Source organism: Malaya genurostris, chromosome 3 (genome assembly GCF_030247185.1).
Source record: "Malaya genurostris strain Urasoe2022 chromosome 3, Malgen_1.1, whole genome shotgun sequence".
NCBI classification, from domain to species: Eukaryota; Metazoa; Arthropoda; class Insecta; order Diptera; family Culicidae; genus Malaya; species Malaya genurostris.
The window spans coordinates 191270453-191295990 of NC_080572.1; the positions used below are offsets into that span (position 1 = coordinate 191270453).

Sequence of the window (25538 nt, forward strand, 5' to 3'; positions counted from 1 at the left end):
TTGATGAAACGAAATGATATGCGATCACATCAATTCATGCATTACCCAAGGGAAAAATATAGTTGTCGTTGTTTACAACCCAGACAATTTTTTTTATATTAATATTTTTGGAGAAGCTGACATAATTCTGTATTCAGTTTGGGCAATATGTATTAATTCTATATCCTCTAATCACCGCAAGATGGCTGTAGGCCACGAGTGATACCGGCGACATTTGTCTAGGAGCATACGTTTCTCGGTTTACCCGAAACTAGAGTACCACTTAGTCCGGATAAGCGTTAGTAAGGACGAGCAATATGCAAAAAAAAACGTTATCACAAATGATCGCTTTTTTGTATTTTTGTAAATGGCTCTGAGAATTTTAATAGAGCTATTTCTTATCTTTCTGTCAAATAAAATTGTGCCACACTACTCAGATTGCCTCTTGACCGTTATTAGAAAAAAAACGGTAGTAGTAGTCAGAAAAAAGCTGAGTTTTCATTAGCGATAATTTTGGTTGATGAACTTATCCTATTTCGTTATTTTTTAATTCCTATGTTGGGACTACTTATACTATTTACACGAGCAAGAGGTGTAGCCACTTCGTTATGTTTAAACCATCACCAATTAAACTTCTGTTACTTATCAACCATACATCAAGAGTTTCTTTTTGTTCCATTTCAGCGAATAACACAACTTTGCACAAACGATATTTATTATAAGTCTAGTAAAACCAGCTAAGTAAACCATTTACCACAATAAGCAAAAGCAAGCGTTCTTAATCTTGAGCAACTATTGGCCATTCGTAATGTGGCTTTCTTGTCGAGATATTTAACAAACAGCATCGCTACAACCTCATCCGGTAAACCGTTCAGAGAAGGATACATTGTAATCTTTGTGTCAAGACAAACTGCATCGCGAATCGGGACGAAAATGCAGTTCTTTAGTTTGTGGCTAAGCTCTTTTAAATTCTGGCAGGAAAGATTTAGCTTGTGGAAATTTATTAAAGGAACATAGCGCGCGACTGGAAGCAAAACACTCTTACCGGAGATGTTCGCTAGGCTGGGAACGTTGAACGTAAGACATAGGAAATCTCCACTTTTGATGCCTACCAAAATACATTTTTGAGTAGATCCTTGCAGGTAAAAATTTAACCGATAACTGCGGCTAGTCCGGTTATAGAAGTTGGTTGGAACTATTGTCGAAAATAGACTAACAATACGATAGTCGTACGAAGGATAACGCGATTGAAGTAACTTCCCATTTTCCTCCAATCGATGACCCCAGGGTATAAACCCGACTTCAAGCGATATGCAGTATATCGTCATCAGCAGAAGGTCGAACTGATTAATTTCTAACTCATGTTGGTACTGACGGATAAAGCGTTGTAGCAATCTGAAGAGATATTTCGATAGCTCAGATTTTGTACTGTCTTCCACAAGTAGTTTATCGTTTAGATTAAACGTTGCTTTTCTCGCATCTGCAATGAAAGCAACAAAATAAGGATTGAATTAAGCTTTCTTTACGCAACTTGCTTCCTTGGCAAGAGTAACAGCAACAAAATCTCAGCTAACGAATGCCGCTTAGCAAGAAGTGAACACCGCCACCGAAAAGTTTCATTGAGCAATCCCTTGCAACAAAAAAAAAACAAACCTTCACTCTCCTCCGCTACCGTTTCCAAGTTATGGGTCTGGAACGTAAGAACAGACGAACTGTTACCGGTATCCAGACCTTCTGACTCAGCATTGCTTTTTGTTTCCATTTTACTGATAAGCACGTAGAGCTCTTATCCGTCGTTTATCACATCACAGTACCGCATTGAAAAATTTGATTCCACTCAATAAAAGCAACAAGTTATTGTTCATAGAAAAACACGTCAATAACTAAGAACTCGCGAAAATATTACTGTTGCATTACAATCACTACGTAGAAATGAAACAACAAACTACACGTAAAATCGCAGGCAGCTGCTGAAAAGTTGCGTCAAACAATATTTAATTATAAATAACGTTCTACAATTTGCAGTTGCCCTGCACCGATGAATCCGACGATTCTTGAAACCTGAAAAATATTGCAAATGCAAGATCCGCTACCGCTGAACTGTCACTAACAGGGATGCCAGGGCCAAATTTAAAATGTCCCGAAACCGGTTTGAAAGAAGTCTGCAATGATTTCAATGAAAGCGAAAACTTTTATTGATTTTCCGAGCAAAACTAGAGACAAAGAATTATTAAAGGACTGTGACTGTCACCAATTATCTAAGCAATGTTTGTTAGAACATCGAACAGAAGTCTCTAAATTTTTACAGAACAAAAATATTTGTAGCACTCAATAGATAATTTGTGAGCAAAACTGCAAACCTTGAAAATTAAAACGCGTTTTTGACAATTTTCCATTGATTTTTCGTTAGGGCGTATAAGCAAGTGACAGTTTATCTTTAATCACTCTCTATTTCGATTATTGTGATGTGATTAAAAAGATTTTCTTCGATATCACTATTCTGTTTGAAAGTCGAAAGTTTCGGGTATCATTTCATGCAAAGAGTTGAGTGATAAACGTGGAATAACGCTTGGTAATTAAAAAAAGAAAAAGTAAACAAAGAGAAACTGTCACTTGCTTATACGCCCTTTTGAAAAATTAACCGAGAAATTTGTCAAAACATTGAAAAACATGCGTCATCTGTGCAGTGTAGGTGGGAGCACGCCAACACTGAGAATAAAAGCATGATCAAAAATGATTCAGAAATATTTCAAAGAAAATTATAATTGGCCCAATATGCAGTGTTAGAGGGAAAGATTGCCGATTGGATTGGAAATAATCAAGAGATAAGGTAAGCGAAGAATAAGCGTCATTTGCAGATAAGATCATATATCAGGTACCAAAATTCATTATCGATCGGAATCGGAATTGATCTTTCGTCAGGAAATTTTCTTCAAAGTGGATGTTAACTAATGGTTTATTGAAACACTTGAAACCGTGACAACTTTCTGGCCGTCATCAGAAAGTAGTCGTTAAAGGTTTTTCGGTATCACATGAGTAACCATATGCTGATTAGTGCACATTTCGGTACTAACATGTGATTAGGGCATATCGTGCGATAAACCTTTTTGAAAGTTTCGAAAAATAATGCTCATTACTCAAGTTTCAAACATGGAATTCAAGCATATTGTGCAAAATTTCGTAGATTGGGCTTCTATCTACGAGATTATATCGATTATTGTGTAAATGAAGGTTGTAAAGCAGAGCATGAGCATTATATTTTGTAACATTCGCAAGGGCCTATCGTACGATATACCTTAATTACATATATACACTAAGGTCCTTTTTACACGGTTTTTAGCACCGTTTTATTTATTTACACCGTTTTATTTATTTACATCGCAATTAACACGGTTTCTGATGAGAGTTTAAAAAGCACTGTCATTTGTTTTTTGAGAAAAAAATTAAAAACATGTTGTCTGTAAGAAAACGATTATGAGAGTTAATTTAAAGTTTGAAAGTTAACTAAAATCATTCATTCAACAATTCACGTCATTGAAATCATCGAGAATTTCGTAGCGTTGAAGAACTAGTCGAATTTACTGCTGGAAGACATCTTCAACTCTTCGTTATATCGAGCAGTACAGTATTTTATACCCATTTGAATGATATAGCTCTAGTAGTATTATGATTTACACCGATGAAATGAGTTGCTTCAGCATGGCACATAGTTATACCTTTTCTAATTTGATCCATATTCATCTCTATGAATTCTTCCCCTTTGATTCTGTCGCTGCGTGCAAAGATTCTCATCCAATACCCATGTCTTCCCACTTAGTTTAGTTGAGAATGACTGTTAACATCGTTAGTGTTTACTACACATTGTACCTTCGGAATCGAAAAGAACTTATTCTCAAGCTTTTTGTAGTGAAAGTGTTTATGGGTTCTAATTGCACGTATTATCGTTCTTTTGAAAACTGAATGCATTATACAGATGGCATGAGCCATTTAGAATAATTTGCTTATCGTGCAACGCGTTTCCTATGTGTTCTAATTTTAATTTATCATCCATTGTGTTTTATCAAGTATGAATGTACCCTTCTCGTAACCTCTGGCTTTTTCTCAGATTTCCATTTTTATTGTGAAACTACAGTTACATTTTCACAGTTATGTGCACATTACATAAATTTGGGGGTTAAAAAATAAGCTTTTTTCCCCCTTCAAATTATCAAAAGTTACATAATATACTCCTAATATATATCTGAAGTCTATTTTATAGTACTGTTGATTTAATTATTTTTATTTCTTTTTTATGTGTTTTATTTATTTTTTGTGTAGTGTTTTGTTACGCCAAAGCTCTTTGTACACTGTTATGTGTCGGTAATACCGGTCTTTCCGAATGGTTTCTTTTCAGTTTATGATTTTAACATCTAGTTGAATTTTCGAGCATAAGTAATCCTTCGTGAGCTTTCATATTTTCGCCAAGTATAAAACTTAAATCACTGAAGATAAAAACGTTACTTTTTCTTATTGATGATTTAGTAAAACCCCAAGGTGCTCGGAAACTAGCGGAAATCAATAAAATGGAGAATGCATTTCGAGATTAGCCTAATAAAAACCAACATTCAGATTTAACTACTACTTTTCACACAACAACGAAGATTTACTGAGATTTTTTTTGACGATTCATGCTGGAAGACATCAAAACAATGTTGCACATATTCTTCGTGTAACTAATTCATTCATCCATCTTCAGCGCGCATATCTTATATTACTCACACCCGTCTCGAACAACGTTGATCGCTGCATGAATATTCGTTCCTTATTCAACTCAAGTCATTCGGGGGAGTGTTTTTTGCGAATAATAACTGCAATAGAATAGATCTTCATGCAAGCAACGAAGCAGCGTTGGTTTCGTTCGCACCCGAATGTACGCACAAGTCCGAATATCAAAGTGATTATCGAACAAAGGCAAAGGGAAGCAAACGATGTTCATTGGCGTTCGTTGCAATTGGGATATTCAAGGAACATTGCTTGAAAACAAGCCTTGTTCTGAATATTCATCCCTATTCTGTACGTCGATCGATTCGAAATATTCCGATCTAATGTGCAATTTCCATTCTGCATTCCGTTCGAGTTGGGTATGAACTCGAATATCATTCGTTCGAGTTTTTCAATTTTCGAACATTACTCGATCGACTTGCGTACGCATTACTTCTGTTCGGTTTAGAATCGTTCTAACTTGTTTATACAAGTGTGACGGTTTCGTTTACTAAGAAATGAATAATATAAAAAGAAAAAGAACGTGTAAGTAGTGTTGACAGCTTTGATGGTTAGTGTTCGAAATTTCAAGTGTACCCGAACGAGAGTCGATCGAATCATACAAGTCGAACGGAATGAACACACTACACACTTAGAAAATTTCGCAGTATTCGGTAATTTTTTACCGAATTTTCAACAGCTGAACGTTCGGTAATCAGTTCGGTAATTGAATTGATTACCGATCGTTCGGTAATTGCTGAACTGTCAAACATCTACCGTAAACTGTAAACCAAATGGATCTAACAGATTGTTCGGTAATTTTTGTTTGTTTGTTTTTCTTTTGTTAAAATTCTGGATTTTCGGATTTCAAAAAACAACACATATTCACAAAAACGAATGAAGAAATTTATTTTATTCCACGATAAATTTAAAAAGTGTCAGATGTTCCGACTGACCGGAATTATGAGCGCCTTCCAAAACACTGGACAATCCGTCGGGTCCAACAAAAATTACCCTTGAACGATTTGTGTTGGCAGCAAGTGGACAAGTGAAACAAAATTATTTTCTGCCTATAAGTAAACAAAAAGCTGTTAGTGGCTCTAATGTCTTGAAAACTTTTATCACCTGTACCTCAATCCATTCGATGAACCCTTCAACATTTTTTTCGCTTGGTTAATAAAAAGACACTCACTGAATATTTTAATAACTGTTTGACAATTAGTTTCATGACAATCAGTTTTCACAGAAGTTCGGTTATTGGAAGATAACTTTACCAAACGGACAGTATGATTTTTACCGTATTCGGCGACTATTCAGGTTTACCGTATCAATTGTATATCTAATACAGAATCCTGTGATGAAAATTTACGTTGAACTGATCGTTCGGTGAAAATTTGCATAATTGTTGTAAAATAAAACCCTAGTACCGAAATATCTGTTATTACTATAGATTACCGAAAGTTCTCGTCAAAAATATTACCGAACAAATTAATTAAATCTTAGTGTGTAAGATTTAATTCATTTGTTCGGTAATATTTTTGACGAGAACTTTCGGTAATCTATAGAAATAACAGATATTTCGGTACTAGGGTTTTATTTTACAACAATTATGCAAATTTTCACCGAACGATCAGTTCAACGTAAATTTTCATCACAGGATTCTGTATTAGATATACAATTGATACGGTAAACCTGAATAGTCGCCGAATACGGTAAAAATCATACTGTCCGTTTGGTAAAGTTATCTTCCAATAACCGAACTTCTGTGAAAACTGATTGTCATGAAACTAATTGTCAAACAGTTATTAAAATATTCAGTGAGTGTCTTTTTATTAACCAAGCGAAAAAAATGTTGAAGGGTTCATCGAATGGATTGAGGTACAGGTGATAAAAGTTTTCAAGACATTAGAGCCACTAACAGCTTTTTGTTTACTTATAGGCAGAAAATAATTTTGTTTCACTTGTCCACTTGCTGCCAACACAAATCGTTCAAGGGTAATTTTTGTTGGACCCGACGGATTGTCCAGTGTTTTGGAAGGCGCTCATAATTCCGGTCAGTCGGAACATCTGACACTTTTTAAATTTATCGTGGAATAAAATAAATTTCTTCATTCGTTTTTGTGAATATGTGTTGTTTTTTGAAATCCGAAAATCCAGAATTTTAACAAAAGAAAAACAAACAAACAAAAATTACCGAACAATCTGTTAGATCCATTTGGTTTACAGTTTACGGTAGATGTTTGACAGTTCAGCAATTACCGAACGATCGGTAATCAATTCAATTACCGAACTGATTACCGAACGTTCAGCTGTTGAAAATTCGGTAAAAAATTACCGAATACTGCGAAATTTTCTAAGTGTGAAGAATGCAAAATTCGAACTCGAACGAAAGTTTAGATTCGTTCGTATCACAAATCCGTCGGATTGTAGAATCGGGCTAATTGTCAGCTCACTTAGTCAATACAATGCGCATCTTCCACGCGTTGTTATATTTCTAGTAATTATATCAATAGTTAGTTTTAATTATGTTATGTCTCCAGGAACAGATATAACAACACAGCTATTGCATGATATGATAAGCCGGAGAGATAAACGAATAACTCTATAAATTCTAGAGCGTGTTTTTTCAGAAATAAAATTACTGCTGCGAGAGGGATGCATCCGAGGTGGTAGCCCTAAACATAACTAATAAACTTTTTAAAAGTTTCACATAATGCAATGAACGCGTGGATTCGTAAGAATTTATACAAAACTGGGGAAACAATTACTTACAAAAACAACGCTACAAAATTTGACGGTCTCTGCAACATGAACGACGCTGTTTTGTGTGACACACTCACACATACCAATGAATCGAATCTAAAGTATGGGATCTATACCTGGTGACGTCTCACCCGGATTAACCCTATTTCTAAGCGGGCAACCGATCAAAAACGAAATTTTGCATTCTGTATTTCAATCGAGTTTTCCAAACAAAGACATCACTCGATCAAATTATAGAATGAATGCAATTCGATCGAAATACAGAATAGATTTATCGGTGTTAATACTGTATGAGCGTCGGTTTGTGCTCAGCGCTTGTAACTATTTTCCTTTTTTGATGCGGAACACATCTTTATTTTCTATATAGGGGTGCAAATCAGAAACTCAAGGCAAAATGCACGTAGAAATGTGGTCAGGTTTTAAACACTTACAGCTATTTTGTATCAATGACGTTCATCATTTGATTGGAAATAGTTCTAAGTTTCGATTTGAATGTATCAAGCCACGTATTTTCAATTATATATGATTGAAATTTTGATTAGTAGCGAACAGTGTCCTGTTTTGTCTGCTAAAAATCTCCGGCATATCGGATTTCCCTACCATAGACGACGGTTTTGAAGCAGTAAGCAATATATTAAAGAGAAAGCATCGCTCTGATTGGTCAATCGATGCAAAAGCGAAGCAGTTGGAAGCAGCGAGGTCAGATCTACGGAAATCTCCGTAGATCTACGGATTCGAACATTTTCTACGGATCTACGGATCCGTAGACAAAATCTACGGAAATTGGAGTTTTTCTACGGAAATTACAATTTATCAACGGAGAACTACGGAAACTAGTTTTGTCTGGCGAGCACAAAAAAAGGGTTTTCATCGTGAGAGCTTCCGAGAAATATGCCAATCTACGGAAATGACACTACAACTATCTGGCATCGCTGGTTGGAAGCACGGGAAGTAGGTAGGTTGTTGCTAGACAGCAAGACAAAAAGTGCCATAAAACGATTTGAAGTTTCAATTTGTATGCTCTGATCTTGTGTCATGCAAGCTCGGATGAAATTCCATGTAATGTCATTCATTAGCGGCCCTTACACGATGATTAAAAGTGTCATTACTAAAAAGTAATGGAACTTTTAATGATCGTGTAAGGTCTACGAGTTCAGTAATGACACGAGTAATGATGGAATTTCGGATCTTCCATCATTACCAACATTATTTCTTCTTCTTATTTTTTTGTGGAAGTGCAGAATATCTTTAGAACTATACGCGAAAAAATGACAAAGTGTAGATTTAAATTGTTAATATTTCATTAACTAAACGAAAATAAAAATATTGCTATTGCTATTGTTAGAGTAGTTACAAATACTCATCATTAATAATGAACGTGTAATGCTAAAAAGTAATGATGTACAGTAATGCAGTAATGACGAGCGTTTGAGCAGTTTTAATAGCGGCCCTTACACGATCATTAAAAGTGTCATTACTAAGTAATGACACTTCTGTTCAAACGCTCGTCATTACTGCATTACTGTACATCATTACTTTTTAGCATTACACGTTCATTATTAATGATGAGTATTTGTAACCACTCCAGCAATAGCAATAGCAATATTTTTATTTTCGTTTAGCTGAAAATAAATTGGATTTGCCATTGAAACGTTAAGGTTAATGAAATATTAACAATTTAAATCTTCACTTTGTCATTTTTCGCGTATAGTTCTAAAGATATTCAGCACTTCCACAAAAAAATAAGAAGAAGAAATAATGTTGGTAATGATGGAAAATCTGGAATTCCATCATTACTCGTGTCATTGCTGAACTCGTAGACCTTACACGATCATTAAAAGTGTCCTTACTTTTTAGTAATGACACTTTTAATGATCGTGTAAGGGCCGCTATTGAGCACAAGCTTGGCGAAGAGAAGCTTAATATCGAAGTCGCAAGTATGTACAAAGATATAATTGCATACATTTGAAATATTGATGTAATTTCGTCGGCTATAATGTCTTGATTTATATTATAGCCGATGTTAGGTGTTGGTTCCTATTCAAGATCAATCTAAGCAGACTCTCGTGCAATTGCGGATTCAAAAGTGTGACGATTGATTGAACTTTTTGATTGTATATCATTAGAAATTTTAGTTGCCTTGTTCCACATCAATGGCTCGAACAACCCCATGGGACTAATCCTTGTAGTTTTTTTTTTGTTCGTTTTCGACTCATCAGTGCAACAGCAGTTTATGTTGAACTGCTAACGGCAACTAATGGTTTAACATAAGACGCTAAACTGCCCCACTTTGCTCCGTGAAATCAACATCAATGTTCGTCCTCGAGCTCTCCTCAATAACGCTTTTCTTCGACTTCCTTTACGCCGCACTAACTACGGGATAAACGGTGCGATTATCGGCTTACAACGGTCATTCAATCGAGTGTCATCTGAGTTCGACTTCAATCTTTCACGGCATAAAACAAGGACCAAATTCTTACATAGTATTAGAATTAATCATTAGGACCACATCGTGTCTGTTGATTTTACAATAAATAAATAAATAAATAAATAAACAGACGTATTTAATGCTATTTGCAAAATACTGCACTGAAGTGCTGTCTTTACTAAAGTGCCGAAAGAAAGAAACTCAGTGACGGCTTTTGGTCGTGAACTTTGCCGCAGGTTAGAGAAATAGAAGGATACTGAATGGTATCATAGCATATTACTACTTGATGTTATGTGTACACAAAGACCAAAGGATTTCGGAAAAGTACAATAGTTCTTTCACGTATCTGTGTAATACTATCGGAATTCATTACTGTATATTTGTCTCAACATCCTGTTCACAGTTTGACCATTTGAACAACCAATAAATCTGTCGGTTCCAAAATTGACAACTAATCACTTAGCTTTTTAAACAGACGGGAGGTAAATAAGATGTCACCAGATCAGCAATGAATGGTTGCTGGTGCATTTTGGAAAATATTCGAGAGGCCAACAATTGTACAACTGAATCGAATGTATTTGTTTTCCTTGTCATTGTACTTAGTGAAACAAGAGTTTGAAGGTTAAAACGGCAAACGAAAACTAGCTGAACTTATTTATAACAATGTTGAGGCCTTGACGATATCCGGAGAGCGGAAGTTTGAAAAAAACTAAAAAGCGAAAATTTGAGAAATAAAACAAGCAATTCTCCAGAGGGGCTCTATTAAGCACTCGGATTAAATCTGAGCACATAACACAGCAGATACCCATTTGATAACAGACACAAGTTTCGCGAAGTTCAGAATTATTTTTTGGACTTTTTGCTCTTGTGATGATGCGAATTGTCTCTCGAATCATCTCGTGATCTCTTGTGACTGCTACTGCTGCTGCTGCTCTTGTGTTTATCACTGCTGTTGTGCTTACTGCTTCCGCTGCTACTGCGATGTTTGTCCTTACTCTTGTCGTTGTGTTTATCCTTATGCTTGTCACGGCTGCTACTTTTAGATGAGCTGTGGAATATTTAGAACAGAAAACACATTCGATTAGTATCCCAATGGCCCGACCGAGCAACTATTCGCTAACTTGGCAGCACAGAAAAGTCGAGGTTTTACAAAAAAAAAAATCTGAATCGATAATTGAACGGAAACTATAAGCAAACAAAGACTGTAATTGAAATGCTTAGGCAGAACAATCAAACCTGTGCGCTTCGGGTCGCTTCTTTTTAGCTGAGGATGATTCAACTCCTCGATCGCGTCTGAAGGCGGAAGGAAGGCAGTTTATTAAAAAGAGGTTGTTATTGGACCTATTAACTGACCTTCCTGATAGAAACTACAACAACAAAATAGACCTACCTATGATGGGATCTCTTTTTCGATGAATGTCTATCGTCGACAAAATCATCTTTGTCTCTATTTCTGTCTTCTTCGGCAGCTTCACGCTCCAGATCGGACCAGTCCTTGCCAGACTCTTCGTCCGAGCCGAGATCTGTGGAATAATTGAAGTTGATTAACAAAAAAAAAACAAAGTACATGGTCGCCTCATGCTTACCATCCTCCGAAGCAGAATCGTCATCTTCTGACGCTTCGGAATAGTCCTCCGAGTCGGACTCATCTTCATCGTCATCATCGGTCGGTTCGTACGCGTCGTCTTCCTCATCTTCGGAATCATCGTTTCCTTGGTTTTCGTCGTCTGATTCCGGATCCAGGAAGTTCCAGCCTCCCGTTTCGAAGAAGCCTTCCGGATCATCCGTGATGGTTTTCATAATTTTCGCCCAATTCAACGAAATGATGCCCTCCGAGTAGCGAATGTCGCACGAACTGTTTGTGTAAGGGAATTAGCGTTTTTTTTAGAATCATAAAATTTATGTTGAAATGCAAAGTTGACTTACTTCAACCATTCTTTCACGTGATCCAACATATTCATCGGAATCGCATTCACCATCGCAATCTTTTGGTGATAGTTTTTGAACACAAAAACCATATCAAAGTTCCGCAGATGGAATTGAACTCGTTCGAAGTGCACCAACTCCACGTCCTCCAGTGTGATGACGAACGGGGGCCACTCGGTTAGATTAACTAGCGAGCCGGATGTTGGCTGAAGCAACACGGTGCTGCGGAACGGAGCACCCGGAAAACCTAGATCCCGGAACGGTGTATCGAATTCTATCTGCTGTTTGGTCATAGCTTCTACCTTTTCACAGAAACTTTTGAAAGCCGTTTTCAGCTTGTGTCTCAACTCTCGTTCGGCCTGCTCGGCCGCTAAATCGTCACGATCGTGCATGTGCTGATGTTTGCCCAGGTCGGTGGTAATTTCACCGACTTCCGTGTAGAACTGCACATCGAGATGCTTCTTCTTGCCGAACAGAATAGCGTGCTTCAAGTGAAAGTGTAGGAGAATGATCATTTCGCCATCGCACGGTTGGAAGAAGGAACTCTTGATGTTGTTGTACAGAATGTCAACCTTGTCGCCCCGGACGGATGTGTAGCGATAGCCGTTTACGTGCGCCTCGAGCGATCCGGTCATGCGCTTACTCACAATATTCGGTCGGATGTATAAATCTTTAAGCTTCGGATTACCCTTGTTCTGTGACAATACCAAAGTATCCTGCTTTACCAGATCTTCCTTTTCGCGTTCTTCCGCTTCCCGTGTTTTGAAACGTTTTTGAACCTCCTTGATTAACCGAAACGCGGTGTTCAGATTGGTCGAGGGAGCATTAATTTCTCCCGGTTCCTTCGTGTTCGTTGAACGGTACGTTCTGTAAATGTAATGTAATATTTAACATGAAGCTCCTTTGACCTTCGACTTTACTTACACTTCTTTCACAAATGTTGCATCAGGATTCGGATAAACTGCACCCTCATTGCGACCCATGGTGGCACCCGGATGGAAGAAATTGATACGAAGATAAGTGTAGTCACCTTCCACCGATTGCGAAATGTTTTTGATGGTTGAAATATGGAACGGAACTGTGATGCCAAAAATCGGCATGATGACGGTCTCGTATTTTCGATCTGTAAACAAAAAGGATGCTCCTAAATGCACCAAAATGTCTCAACGCGATGGACCAAACTAACTTACCAACAAACAGTTTCAGTTCTTTAACCTCGGGCTCTCGTGGCATTTGATTAACACCACCCTTGTAGGACACTGTAGACTTCCGTACTTTCTCAGCTTCCTTGCCTCCTCCTTGTTTCGCCAACCGTTCCTTAGCCTTCTCGTTCAAAGCATCGGCCAGTTCTTTCTGGTGTTGCTTTCGTTTCTCCTCGGAGTTTTGCTCGTTGCGTAGCTTACTTTCAAGTACCGTCGATCGCTTGCCACTTCGGCCTAATATTTCCGGTGGTTTTTTCGTTTTCTCTTCCTCTTCTTCGTCTTCTTCCTCGTCGTCCTTCAAAAAGATACCGATGTTCTTAATTTTCTTCTTGGACTGTGTCAAAACACTAGCCGGCGGTTCTTCATTGACCAGAACAGTATCGCCAACAAACAGGGCATACACTTTGGATTCTTTATCGGCCGCTTCCTTGTTTTCCAATCCGGCCAGGCCTACATTCAAACTGAATGCCATCCCTTTTTTCAACGTCGCCGTACATTTTGGCCCGATGATCATGGAGTTCTCACGGAACTCCAAACCTACGGCGAACCCGAAAGTTTTGGTCAATTTTTCAACCAACTTGGGCTCTTCCTTCTTCGCAAACTCCAGTCCTGCTTCATACACCTCAGCTAATTTCTTGCCAGGAACCATAACTTTCAACAATTCTTCCTCTAGATTTAGCAAAAAGTTATAATGCTTCTGCATCGTGTCCGTCGGATTGACCAGCAATGTACGAACAATGTTCGAGCAGTAGGACTTATAGCGTGCCCCCAGAGCGCAAATGATTGCTCCAAAGTGCAAATAGGACTTATCGTTTTCGGCACTGAATTTAAGGTTGTAATTTCCTCCTGATTGGATCAGCGGCGGATAGCACATATCCAACTGGTTTACGTCTACTCCGGTAACATACTTTTTGTCGGTCAACGCCTGCTCTACACCCTCCGACAGTTTGGCATGTTTCACTTTCTACGAAAAAAATCCTATTTACATTCCACTCTTTAGTAAACAATGGAAACAAACCTTATCGGCATCTATAATTTCCATGATGTGGTCCTTCAGATACTTGTTGAATACATCTACGGTCACCAAACAGGCTTTCTTGATGGTAATAACCTCGGTGTCCTCCTTGGCACACATGATGTATCCGATAGAAATGCTTACGTCGATATTTTCGAATCCTTTGTCCTTCAAGAAGGCACGCCACGATTCGCAGAAACTTCCCGGAAATTTATCTTTGATGAAAACACCCAAGGTTTTTCCGTTCTTGGACTCCTTGATTGCCTCCAGCAGCTTTCCAAAGTTGGCCATATCTTTGTCGTTCTTTTGTATGAAAAAATAAATTCAATATTGATTGAAAAACATGTTGAAAACAAATCGTCAACAATTTGACCATACCTTATCCCGCACCAGCAACTTGATGGCGGGCACATTTTCCTCGCCTTCCTTATCAATTGGCTTGAGGAAATCGATCTTTTTCTTGCTGGTCAAGAAATAGATTGTCTTTTCGCACAGCAAAGTGATCGTATCGGTTAGTTCGTAACCGAGCAACCACGTTTGAAGCGACGTAGATTTACTGTAGATCGTTTCCTCATCCGCACCGACTGCCGTCAGAATGCAGTCTACCTTCGACAGCGAGTCGTCGTGAGCGAATTCCGGTTCCTGTCGATACATGAAAATTATCACCATTCCCAACACTACTCTGAGGTTATGCTTTGAGCAAAATTCAGCACCAAGCACAAACTTACCTTCCAATTAGCGTATAAACGCTTTATCCGTCGATAGAAGGTATCCTTATCCAGTACAATATTCGACATGTTTTAATGATTCTAGCTTTACATTCAGTTTGAATCCAACTAGATACACCACCTCTTCACGGTAGCTACCGAAAAATTCCAGCACTCTCGTCCACACGTCTGAATAATCCGGGAGAAAACTGCACGGGATTTAAGCAAACGAAAATAACAATATGGCGGCACAGAATGACGCGAAATGATCGGCCGCTGACTGAAGGCAAGAAAGAGACCGGTTGGCGGTGTTTTCATGCCGGTTGTTCGATTCGCAAAAGCGAAACGCCTTTTGGCATGTTTTGCTATCAATAATACTATTATACTTACATATTTCTTAAGGTCCTTCGAAATCCAATCAACACACTAGTCAAGTAATTAATATATTTTCTTTAACGTATAACAAAGATTATGAAATACCATTTAAAAGAGCTACAAATTTTTATTTAAGTAATAAAACAACACTTGCGGTTACTTGAAAGATTTGACAGAACATGCGAAAGTTTGATGGCGGGAAAAGCCTTTTTTCATCTATCAAAGTAGTTAAAGGCATGCTTACACAAAAGTATTCCAATTTGGGTTTTGTTTCAAATATATACACGGAAAATAAACACTACCTATTGTTTGACTTCTTTGTACTAAATTTTGAGTTGTTTTGAATCTTTTCTTTCATTCGCTTACTTCATTGTTGTCAAAACACAAGGAACAAAATTACCCAGTAGTTATGTAATTTTCGCTTGAAGTCAAAACTAACCCAGTCTCAACCCTAAGTGCTGTCAAACTGTTTGTTTGAAGCCAGTTTCGCGCCTAGTTTCATCATCATTGAAAGGGTTAAAATTTTCTCGGGTTCAACCAGCCTCCTGCTATGACGTCATGAAACTGTGGCCAGCATCATTCTGCAAAAACCAAAACAATGAAGAAGAATAGCTAACAAAATATTGGATATTACAAACTACTTGTTTATTCAGTACCCTTTAAAGCACTTCCCCGCAAATTATCGATCAGAATATCATCACTACGATAAGGAAATTAAAATTTAACTCGAATTGAAATGCTCGAATGTTTGTTTACCATACTCTGAGCGCTCTGATTGCCCACCAAATGCCCCAAATTCTCATCCTGGCTAACGCAAAACGATTTTGTCGTTGAAATAAATCAGCCAATTATATCAACAAAAGTTGAGTTGACTATTGGCAACGTATTTGTTGATTCAATCGTGTTTTACATTTATATCAAGAAAAAAATTGGTTGATTTTATCTATGATCTTATTTGTGTAATGACCACTAAGTTTATTGTTTGAATAATTCGTATCATTTTTTTTCTTATCAACCAGATAATTTTTCTCCCGTGGATAATCAAAAAAGTTTGCACGTTTTTTAGAAGGAACATTTAAGTGTTTCTTTCGTTTCCTGGGGATCTTTTAACAGTACGAGTGTATATATCACGCAGAGAAAAAATGGCAAATATAACCAAATTTGGGTTTTACGCAACGATTTTTTTTGTTGAAATAGTGACAAAAGAAAATCTGGTTTAATATAGAAAATATTGCTGCTTGAAACTACAAAACATGATAATCAATCTTACTCAGTGTGTTAGTTTGTGTCAAACGACATTTTGATAAAAACAACAAATATTTCAGTTGTGCGTTCCTGTCAATTTCTTGACAAACAAAATCACAGTGAATTCAATTTGAAAATTTTTTTATGAATGAACGAACTTTAGATAAAGTTAAGAATTCTTGAGCTCTAAAATCCCAATCATTCCAGTTGGAATAAATTACCTAAAACTTAGCTATTTCAACTAACGCAATTGTTTGTTGAAATCATACATTTTTGTTTGTTTTTCTTTCAAATTAATTTACAAGGTTATATTTTGTACTACTTTTATTTCGATTTGAATTGGTTAAAACATTTCTAAAAAGCAATTATCTTTAATTTTGAAATTTTTAAGACATTTACTCGTTTCGTCATTCCCGTTGCTACACGATCGATTTATTCAGATACTGCAGTCAAGCCCTGTTTTTTTATTTTTATAGCATCCAAACCATTCGGTGCTCCATCGGTCCGGTCAAAATAGAGAACCTGTATCAAACATTTTGTGTTATGTAATGTTTTGCAAATTTCTAACATATACTTAATTATCAATACATACACTTGAATTGTTGAAACCCCCCTAGGAAATGAGAGAAGCAGATCAAATTTTACCTATGAAACGCGTACAAACTTTTTCCGCGGGAGACAAAAATGCTGTGGTTTATACGCGCGAGAAAAAATTGTTCTGATTTATATGAAATAAAGCTAACATTGTTCATTTAAACAGTGAACTTAGTTGTATCATTATACAAATAATATCATGGATAAAATGAACCTAGTTTTTTTTTATATATAATGGTATAGCAGGATTGAGTCAACGAGGACATTACCGATAACATTAACTCAACTTTGGTTGACATGTAAAAAATAGTCAGCTTATTTCAACAATAAACTCAGCCGGAACAAACATATTTTTGGTTTGGTTAGATCAAAATTTTTATTCAAATCAAACAGAGATAATTGTTTTTGTTGAAGGGAGAAATTGACATGAATATAAATCAAATCTAAAAATCTACAATCTGTTTTGTTATTATAAACATGCTCAATTTCTCTGCGTGATTGATAATTCAAAATATTACTACCCGGGCCATGGCCACCAGGCGGCTACCAAAATTGATTCAGTGACGGTTGTCAAATCCAATTTGACAAAACAAAGTCGCCTGTATCTAAGTTAGCCGAGCGTTTTCATCTTCTCTCCTTCGCTGGTAATGTCAAAGATTTCAATGTGGAAAAATCCTGGTGGATACGGTTGTATCACAGACTAACAGACAGGACACTCAAATTAGATTCTTTAACCATATAAACGGTCATTTCGAATATTCCTTTATTTGGGACAGTACTCACATGTGTCATGATGGCACCACGTTACGCTATCAAAAACATTCTTTCTGTCATCTAGACTGTGTTTATTTTTTTCATTTACCAACCGAGTTGCCATTCATACAGAATTACCTGTAATGTATTGATTTGTATACCTCCATGCGATTTTCATGCAGGATACAGATTAATTACATATTGCCAAAACTATATACAGAATTGTGCCTACTTCTCATCCCACAACGCAATACAAAATCGAACCCGTTTTGTTACAATATTTACTTGCTTCTGGTCTGCCGTCATTTAATTTCGGGTGAAAATTACCAACACAATCAAAAATAGTCTAAATGAACAACGTTGAGTAAAATAAATGTTTACCTTCCAACATCGCTAGAAAAGTTAAATATATTATCAACGTAATCCAAAAATTTATTGTGACGATTCATTTTTAAATATTTCGATGAAATCAGGCAACCCTGCAAGCAGCTGATCGGTGTTGACAAACGAGGGGAAACCAACTAGTAAAAAAACTTTTACGTAACACAAGGGGTGTACAGATAGTAAATAGTTCGCGCAGTACAATATAGGTGGAACTAGTGCATAACGAAAAATTATTTTTATAAGAATTTACTCATACTGTCATGTCTGTTAGTCTGTGGTTGTATCGTTTGAGTTGTATATCTGGCAGCGGTGAGACAATCGGTCACCAGAATGTCTGCCAGCCATATTTTTCCAGCTGGCAGCGTGTAGTCAGCCGTCTGGCAGCCATGCGTATGCGGGTAAACTTGCATTACATTACATAACACGTTTGTTACAGACAAAAGGGCCCAACAGCTATTGAAAGCAATTACAATTTGAAAAAAGATAAAAATTGAAATAAAATTACTTTGAAAAAATTACCTTGAAAATTAGTTTTCTCATTTCAAGAATAATGACAAACACAAATGTATGATTATAACAAACAAAAGCGTATGTTGGAATGCTAATTATTTTAGGTTTGAATTTTATCGTTCATTTCAACTGCCAAGTTTATAAATTCAAAGAACTAATAAAATTATCTTTATCTAAAGATAGTTCATTTTAAACTTATTTTGAAAATTGAATTTACCACGAAATTGTTTGTCAAGAAATTGACAGGAACGCGCAAGTAAAATATTTGTTATTTTTAACAAAATATTTCTTGAAACAAACTAAAGCACTGAGCAAAATCAAATATCTTATTTTGTAGCTTCAAGCAACAATATTTGCAATTTTAAATCCGATTTTCTTTTGTCACTATTCCAACAAAATAAATCATTGCGTGAATCCAAAATTTAGTTATTTTTACAATATTTTTCTCTGCGTGTATGGTTTTTAGTAACAATAATATCGTATGCGAATCATAAAACTACCTTATGAAGTCACGAAAATTTGAATTCCAATAAAAAGCCTTATGAAATTCATACGAAATTAGGAATTAGGAACTTTGTGCGAATTTTCTATGACAAACATAACTTCTCTCATATACTGTGGAATTCATAAGTTGCTCGTATGGAAACTGTAATAGTGATAGATGAGATATATATTGAAGAACCATAAACATTATAATAGCGGTATGTTTTTCATATTGATTTTTGAAATGGTGATTTTGACGATTTTTGATGCATCATAAGATATACCCTATGATTTTCACTACTCATTTTGTCAGAGTGTAGGGTTACATGTAGATCAAAGTTATTTTTTGGATTGCTATATTACACGAATAAAGTATAAATTTGTTTCGTATCTGTGCACACTACTCATTCAAACATTGTATAAGCTAAGAACATCAAATAAATATGATACAAGATTTTTTATATTTCTGTATAAAATGTTCCAAACGTACTCTTAGCAATCCTTCTCTCCAATTATTTACCGATAATAATAACTGAAGTTATCATCTTTTAATCTGCACTGAAGAAATTACCGCAAAAAGCAGGGATATTTCGCAATAATCGAAAGAGAAAGTAAACAAAGAGAATCTCTCATTGTTACATTTGTCGTTTTAAACATTTTATACAGATTTATTTGTCCGGAAAAAAATTGGGATTTTGTGAATAAACACACAAAAAAATAATTTTCGGACGTTGTTGTTACCTTAAACTTGAGTAACTTTCGCGAAAAGTGTTTACGAAAAATAAATTGTTTACATCGTTCAGTATTTTTAATTTCTTCTTACTGCAAAATAATGAACTCTAATTTTGATGTCTTCAATATGGATAGCGATGATGGTGAATTCGATCTTCAACAGGAAATTGCTCGCAGTGCTTTCGCTGATATGTGTCACGATTGGGAACGCAATCGAAAGTACGACCGTGCGATACAGCTGACAGTCGAACGACTGCATAAAGCCGGTAAGAAAGCTCACGTACTGGACATTGGAACTGGTAGCGGTTTACTGTCGATGATGGCAGTCCGAGCGGGGGCCGATAGTGTGACAGCATGTGAAGCGTTTCGCCCAATGGCTGACTGTGCACAACGAGTTATTGCGGCTAATCTTGGAATTGCTGAAAAAATTCGGCTTGTGAAGAAAAAATCTTCCGAAATGAAGGTGGGTCCAGGTTTGGATATGGAGCGAAGGGCTAATGTGCTGGTCACCGAGCTCTTCGATACTGAATTAATTGGAGAAGGCGCCATAGCCACTTTCAGACATGCTTTGGATAATTTGCTTGAACCTGATTGCCTAGTAATTCCGCATTCAGCGACGATTTATGGTCAACTTGTCGAAAGTCCGTGGATAATGAGATGGCAAGTTCCCAAAGCGCTCAGCAATTCCGATGGAGATGTGTTGTTGCGTACACCGAACGAGGTCGAGTGCTGTCGAGGATCGTCGGCAGTTTTTGACGTTCAGTTAAATCAACTGCCCTTAGGAAGTTTCAAAGTACTCTCAGAACCAGTTGCGGTATTTGATTTCAAATGGTCTAAGCGTGAAAATCTCGAAACCAAACGGCATTCAAGAAGTTTGGTTGAAATCAAAAACGCAGGTGTTGCACAGGCTATATTTATGTGGTGGGAATTGATAATGGATGCGGAAGAAACGGTTCTTTTGAGCTGTGCTCCATTTTGGGCACATCCCGACTACGAAGAACTTCGAAAGAATAGTACAGTTTCGCACATTCCTAATCAAAATGTTATACCCTGGAGAGATCATTGGATGCAAGCAATTTATTTTTTACCCAATTCGAAAACTGTCGTTATCAAAGGACAAGACGTTAATTTGGATGCTTACCACGATGAGTTTTCTTTGTGGTTCGGGATCGACCAGCCAGATCTAGATCCTGCACACTGTTCATGTGGATTTCATTTGGCGTACTCTCGTTCACGAATCGGTCAACTGAATGACGGCGCTCGAAACAAGCGAGTACTGAATTATTTAGAAGACATCATCAGCAAGGATTCTATTGTTTTAGTACTCGGCGAAGGATCACTTTTGGGATTATCTCTTGCAGCAATTGGAGTTAAAAAGATCATTTTGTTAGAAACAAACCGAATATCTAAGCAATGCATGCTGAAATATTCTACTCATAACGGGTTGAATGGTGTTGATATAATTTCCAGTGTTAATCAGTTGAATGACGATGTAACTCACGTATTTGGAGAACCATACTTCGGATCAGCAATTTTGCCATGGGAAAATGCTATTCAATTTGGGACTCAATTGGGACTTGTTAGATCTAAGCTTAGTTCATCTGTTACGATTATACCAAATTCGTTTAGTATATACGCACTTCCAGTGCAGTTTTTAGATTTGCAGAAAATATGTGCCCCTCTAGGAAAATGCGAAGGCTTCGATCTCAGTATAATGGATCAAATGATTGAAGTAATTCGAAAAGTATAAATATTAATCATTATTGCTAAACGTTCATTTTTTGTTGTAGGAACATTCCAAGCTAACCGATTCATCGGTTGAAGCCCAGCCGCTTTGGGAATATCCATGCTTCGCAGTTGGACCTAGAACTAAGCTGTTACATGTGAACCTCTCGGAAGAGATCTTTGAATCCTGCATGTCTGATGGCACAATTGAAATCACACTAGACAATGTGGTGTCCGAATGTAATGGAATCGCTCTTTGGGCTGATTGGCATATGGATAAGACGGAAAAGTCTAGCACCATTATAACTACCGGACCGTTGACGCCATTATTGAACGAACAACTAACCGAACGACCTACTCCCGTAGAATGGAATACTAACTGGAGACAAGGAGTTCATTTGTTCAAAAATCCGGTTCGAAGAAAATCGATTTCCTGGAACGTGAAATTCAATTGTCATTTAAAAAAATGTTTCTTTCATTTTGAATGAAGTTTATGACAATTTTTTAAATTATTTTTCTTTGCATATCATATCATAGAATGTGGCCGTCGGCAGTAGTTTTTCTTTTTTTTTTCTTTTCTGGTATATTCTTAAAATTAATTAATTCAGCTGCTTGTCGTCGTGTCGGAGATCGGAACTATACTAATGGAGGAAATATCGATGAATATTTAGAATTTGGTTTCAATTTTTATTTAGAAATTATCGAATATTCTCAAATCAATATTTGATGAGTCGATGAATTGTTGGATGAATGAAAATAAATTGTTTACATCGTTCAGTATTTTTAATTTCTTCTTACTGCAAAATAATGAACTCTAATTTTGATGTCTTCAATATGGATAGCGATGATGGTGAATTCGATCTTCAACAGGAAATTGCTCGCAGTGCTTTCGCTGATATGTGTCACGATTGGGAACGCAATCGAAAGTACGACCGTGCGATACAGCTGACAGTCGAACGACTGCATAAAGCCGGTAAGAAAGCTCACGTACTGGACATTGGAACTGGTAGCGGTTTACTGTCGATGATGGCAGTCCGAGCGGGGGCCGATAGTGTGACAGCATGTGAAGCGTTTCGCCCAATGGCTGACTGTGCACAACGAGTTATTGCGGCTAATCTTGGAATTGCTGAAAAAATTCGGCTTGTGAAGAAAAAATCTTCCGAAATGAAGGTGGGTCCAGGTTTGGATATGGAGCGAAGGGCTAATGTGCTGGTCACCGAGCTCTTCGATACTGAATTAATTGGAGAAGGCGCCATAGCCACTTTCAGACATGCTTTGGATAATTTGCTTGAACCTGATTGCCTAGTAATTCCGCATTCAGCGACGATTTATGGTCAACTTGTCGAAAGTCCGTGGATAATGAGATGGCAAGTTCCCAAAGCGCTCAGCAATTCCGATGGAGATGTGTTGTTGCGTACACCGAACGAGGTCGAGTGCTGTCGAGGATCGTCGGCAGTTTTTGACGTTCAGTTAAATCAACTGCCCTTAGGAAGTTTCAAAGTACTCTCAGAACCAGTTGCGGTATTTGATTTCAAATGGTCTAAGCGTGAAAATCTCGAAACCAAACGGCATTCAAGAAGTTTGGTTGAAATCAAAAACGCAGGTGTTGCACAGGCTATATTTATGTGGTGGGAATTGATAATGGATGCGGAAGAAACGGTTCTTTTGAGCTGTGCTCCATTTTGGGCACATCCCGACTACGAAGAACTTCGAAAGAATAGTACAGTTTCGCACATTCCTAATCAAAATGTTATACCCTGGAGAGATCATTGGATGCAAGCAATTTATTTTTTACCCAATTCGAAAACTGTCGTTATCAAAGGACAAGACGTTAATTTGGATGCTTACCACGATGAGTTTTCTTTGTGGTTCGGGATCGACCAGCCAGATCTAGATCCTGCACACTGTTCATGTGGATTTCATTTGGCGTACTCTCGTTCACGAATCGGTCAACTGAATGACGGCGCTCGAAACAAGCGAGTACTGAATTATTTAGAAGACATCATCAGCAAGGATTCTATTGTTTTAGTACTCGGCGAAGGATCACTTTTGGGATTATCTCTTGCAGCAATTGGAGTTAAAAAGATCATTTTGTTAGAAACAAACCGAATATCTAAGCAATGCATGCTGAAATATTCTACTCATAACGGGTTGAATGGTGTTGATATAATTTCCAGTGTTAATCAGTTGAATGACGATGTAACTCACGTATTTGGAGAACCATACTTCGGATCAGCAATTTTGCCATGGGAAAATGCTATTCAATTTGGGACTCAATTGGGACTTGTTAGATCTAAGCTTAGTTCATCTGTTACGATTATACCAAATTCGTTTAGTATATACGCACTTCCAGTGCAGTTTTTAGATTTGCAGAAAATATGTGCCCCTCTAGGAAAATGCGAAGGCTTCGATCTCAGTATAATGGATCAAATGATTGAAGTAATTCGAAAAGTATAAATATTAATCATTATTGCTAAACGTTCATTTTTTGTTGTAGGAACATTCCAAGCTAACCGATTCATCGGTTGAAGCCCAGCCGCTTTGGGAATATCCATGCTTCGCAGTTGGACCTAGAACTAAGCTGTTACATGTGAACCTCTCGGAAGAGATCTTTGAATCCTGCATGTCTGATGGCACAATTGAAATCACACTAGACAATGTGGTGTCCGAATGTAATGGAATCGCTCTTTGGGCTGATTGGCATATGGATAAGACGGAAAAGTCTAGCACCATTATAACTACCGGACCGTTGACGCCATTATTGAACGAACAACTAACCGAACGACCTACTCCCGTAGAATGGAATACTAACTGGAGACAAGGAGTTCATTTGTTCAAAAATCCGGTTCGAAGAAAATCGATTTCCTGGAACGTGAAATTCAATTGTCATTTAAAAAAATGTTTCTTTCATTTTGAATGAAGTTTATGACAATTTTTTAAATTATTTTTCTTTGCATATCATATCATAGAATGTGGCCGTCGGCAGTAGTTTTTCTTTTTTTTTTCTTTTCTGGTATATTCTTAAAATTAATTAATTCAGCTGCTTGTCGTCGTGTCGGAGATCGGAACTATACTAATGGAGGAAATATCGATGAATATTTAGAATTTGGTTTCAATTTTTATTTAGAAATTATCGAATATTCTCAAATCAATATTTGATGAGTCGATGAATTGTTGGTTAATCATTGAAAAGTATGCATATTTTTCTACTTTTCTTCTACATATAATCGTCGTTGAAGAACTGCAGTACTACACGTTTTATATCGGGATCCAATGGACGGCTACATTTTTTGTTAGGAAAGCCAATGCTCCTTGCTCTTTAATCATTTTTTTTTTACCAGTGAGACCACATTAAATTCTGTCATCGTCATTGGAAGAGATCACGAGTTGGGAAAAATAGAGAGTATCCATATTTTATCATCTATTCAGCAATATATGTCGTTAAATTTCGCCTTTAATTTATCAATGAATTCGGCGAATGCTGCAGCCTTCTTCAGATTCATTTTGTGGTGGATGGTCGAATAGTTGTTACCTGCTGCCTTCAACGGTTTTAGAATACTTTTCTTGACGATAGTTGTCAGATCTGAGCTTTCTAACTACTATAGGAGATACCTCTTTTTTAAATACCTCAACATTTTGATTCTTGAAATCATCCGCTAGATCACTGTGTTGGGAGGATGCTAAGATGAGTGAAGCTGCTGGTGGTATTTCTTCTAAATCATATCTCGATGTAGCTAGCGGTATTTCTTCTAAATTATCTAAAATTCTAAATTATTATGTTGCTGGCTAAGCTGTCGTATAATCTGGTATCTCGTTGTCGCTGGAAGCTAGTTGCTGCGCACTTTCAACGGACACAGGTCGATAAGAATATAATCGACATGAGTAGCAAATATGCATTGTAGCATTCACAGTAATTGTGCACTTCTTAAAAGTGTCAATCACACTATCTGTTAATTTACGACGATTAAACAAACAAG

The 25538-nt window shown here is 37.0% G+C and overlaps 4 protein-coding genes across 5 annotated transcripts; 2 read left to right on the top strand and 2 right to left on the bottom strand.

The window, feature by feature from the left end:
* Window positions 1–676: 676 nt before the first annotated feature.
* Window positions 677–2181, bottom strand: LOC131438579 (uncharacterized). The gene is made up of 2 exons (XM_058608687.1): window positions 1633–2181; window positions 677–1459 (listed from the first exon to the last, which is right to left on the bottom strand). Exons 1-2 carry the CDS (start codon window positions 1739–1741, stop codon window positions 717–719), a joined length of 852 nt encoding a protein of 283 aa, XP_058464670.1. The 5' UTR covers window positions 1742–2181; the 3' UTR covers window positions 677–716.
* Window positions 2182–10255: 8074 nt separating this feature from the next.
* LOC131436162 (FACT complex subunit spt16) lies at window positions 10256–15302 on the bottom strand. Of its 2 annotated transcripts, XM_058604700.1 has the most exons (11): window positions 15151–15302; window positions 14782–14969; window positions 14432–14695; window positions 14057–14356; window positions 13027–14002; window positions 12761–12959; window positions 11837–12703; window positions 11497–11765; window positions 11301–11433; window positions 11147–11203; window positions 10256–10958 (listed from the first exon to the last, which is right to left on the bottom strand). In XM_058604700.1, the coding sequence occupies exons 2-11, from the start codon at window positions 14848–14850 to the stop codon at window positions 10754–10756; spliced, it is 3339 nt and encodes a 1112-aa protein (XP_058460683.1). In that variant the 5' UTR covers window positions 14851–14969; window positions 15151–15302; the 3' UTR covers window positions 10256–10753. The 2 variants fall into 2 exon arrangements, with proteins under 2 accessions (XP_058460683.1, XP_058460684.1); XM_058604701.1 differs by lacking the exon at window positions 11147–11203.
* A 4553-nt stretch (window positions 15303–19855) lies between these two features.
* LOC131436464 (protein arginine N-methyltransferase 7-like) lies at window positions 19856–22070 on the top strand. The gene is made up of 2 exons (XM_058605190.1): window positions 19856–21568; window positions 21627–22070. The coding sequence occupies exons 1-2, from the start codon at window positions 19937–19939 to the stop codon at window positions 22047–22049; spliced, it is 2055 nt and encodes a 684-aa protein (XP_058461173.1). The 5' UTR covers window positions 19856–19936; the 3' UTR covers window positions 22050–22070.
* A 7-nt stretch (window positions 22071–22077) lies between these two features.
* LOC131436462 (protein arginine N-methyltransferase 7-like) lies at window positions 22078–24502 on the top strand. The gene is made up of 2 exons (XM_058605189.1): window positions 22078–24000; window positions 24059–24502. The coding sequence occupies exons 1-2, from the start codon at window positions 22312–22314 to the stop codon at window positions 24479–24481; spliced, it is 2112 nt and encodes a 703-aa protein (XP_058461172.1). The 5' UTR covers window positions 22078–22311; the 3' UTR covers window positions 24482–24502.
* Window positions 24503–25538: the final 1036 nt, after the last annotated feature.

Excerpts from the sequence above, each read along its gene's own strand:
- LOC131438579 (XM_058608687.1), bottom strand. The coding sequence starts at position 1,741 with ATGGAAACAAAAAGCAATGCTGAGTCAGAAGGTCTGGATACCGGTAAC. Across the intron at positions 1,460-1,632 it reads GGTAGCGGAGGAGAGTGAAG|ATGCGAGAAAAGCAACGTTT; the intron begins GTTTGTTTTTTT and ends CTTTCATTGCAG.
- LOC131436162 (XM_058604700.1), bottom strand. The coding sequence starts at position 14,850 with ATGTCGAATATTGTACTGGATAAGGATACCTTCTATCGACGGATAAAG. Across the intron at positions 14,357-14,431 it reads AGTTGCTGGTGCGGGATAAG|AACGACAAAGATATGGCCAA; the intron begins GTATGGTCAAAT and ends TTCATACAAAAG. Across the intron at positions 11,204-11,300 it reads AAAAAGAGATCCCATCATAG|ACGCGATCGAGGAGTTGAAT; the intron begins GTAGGTCTATTT and ends TTCCGCCTTCAG.
- LOC131436464 (XM_058605190.1), top strand. The coding sequence starts at position 19,937 with ATGAACTCTAATTTTGATGTCTTCAATATGGATAGCGATGATGGTGAA. Across the intron at positions 21,569-21,626 it reads TAATGGATCAAATGATTGAA|GAACATTCCAAGCTAACCGA; the intron begins GTAATTCGAAAA and ends TTTTTGTTGTAG.
- LOC131436462 (XM_058605189.1), top strand. The coding sequence starts at position 22,312 with ATGAAAATAAATTGTTTACATCGTTCAGTATTTTTAATTTCTTCTTAC. Across the intron at positions 24,001-24,058 it reads TAATGGATCAAATGATTGAA|GAACATTCCAAGCTAACCGA; the intron begins GTAATTCGAAAA and ends TTTTTGTTGTAG.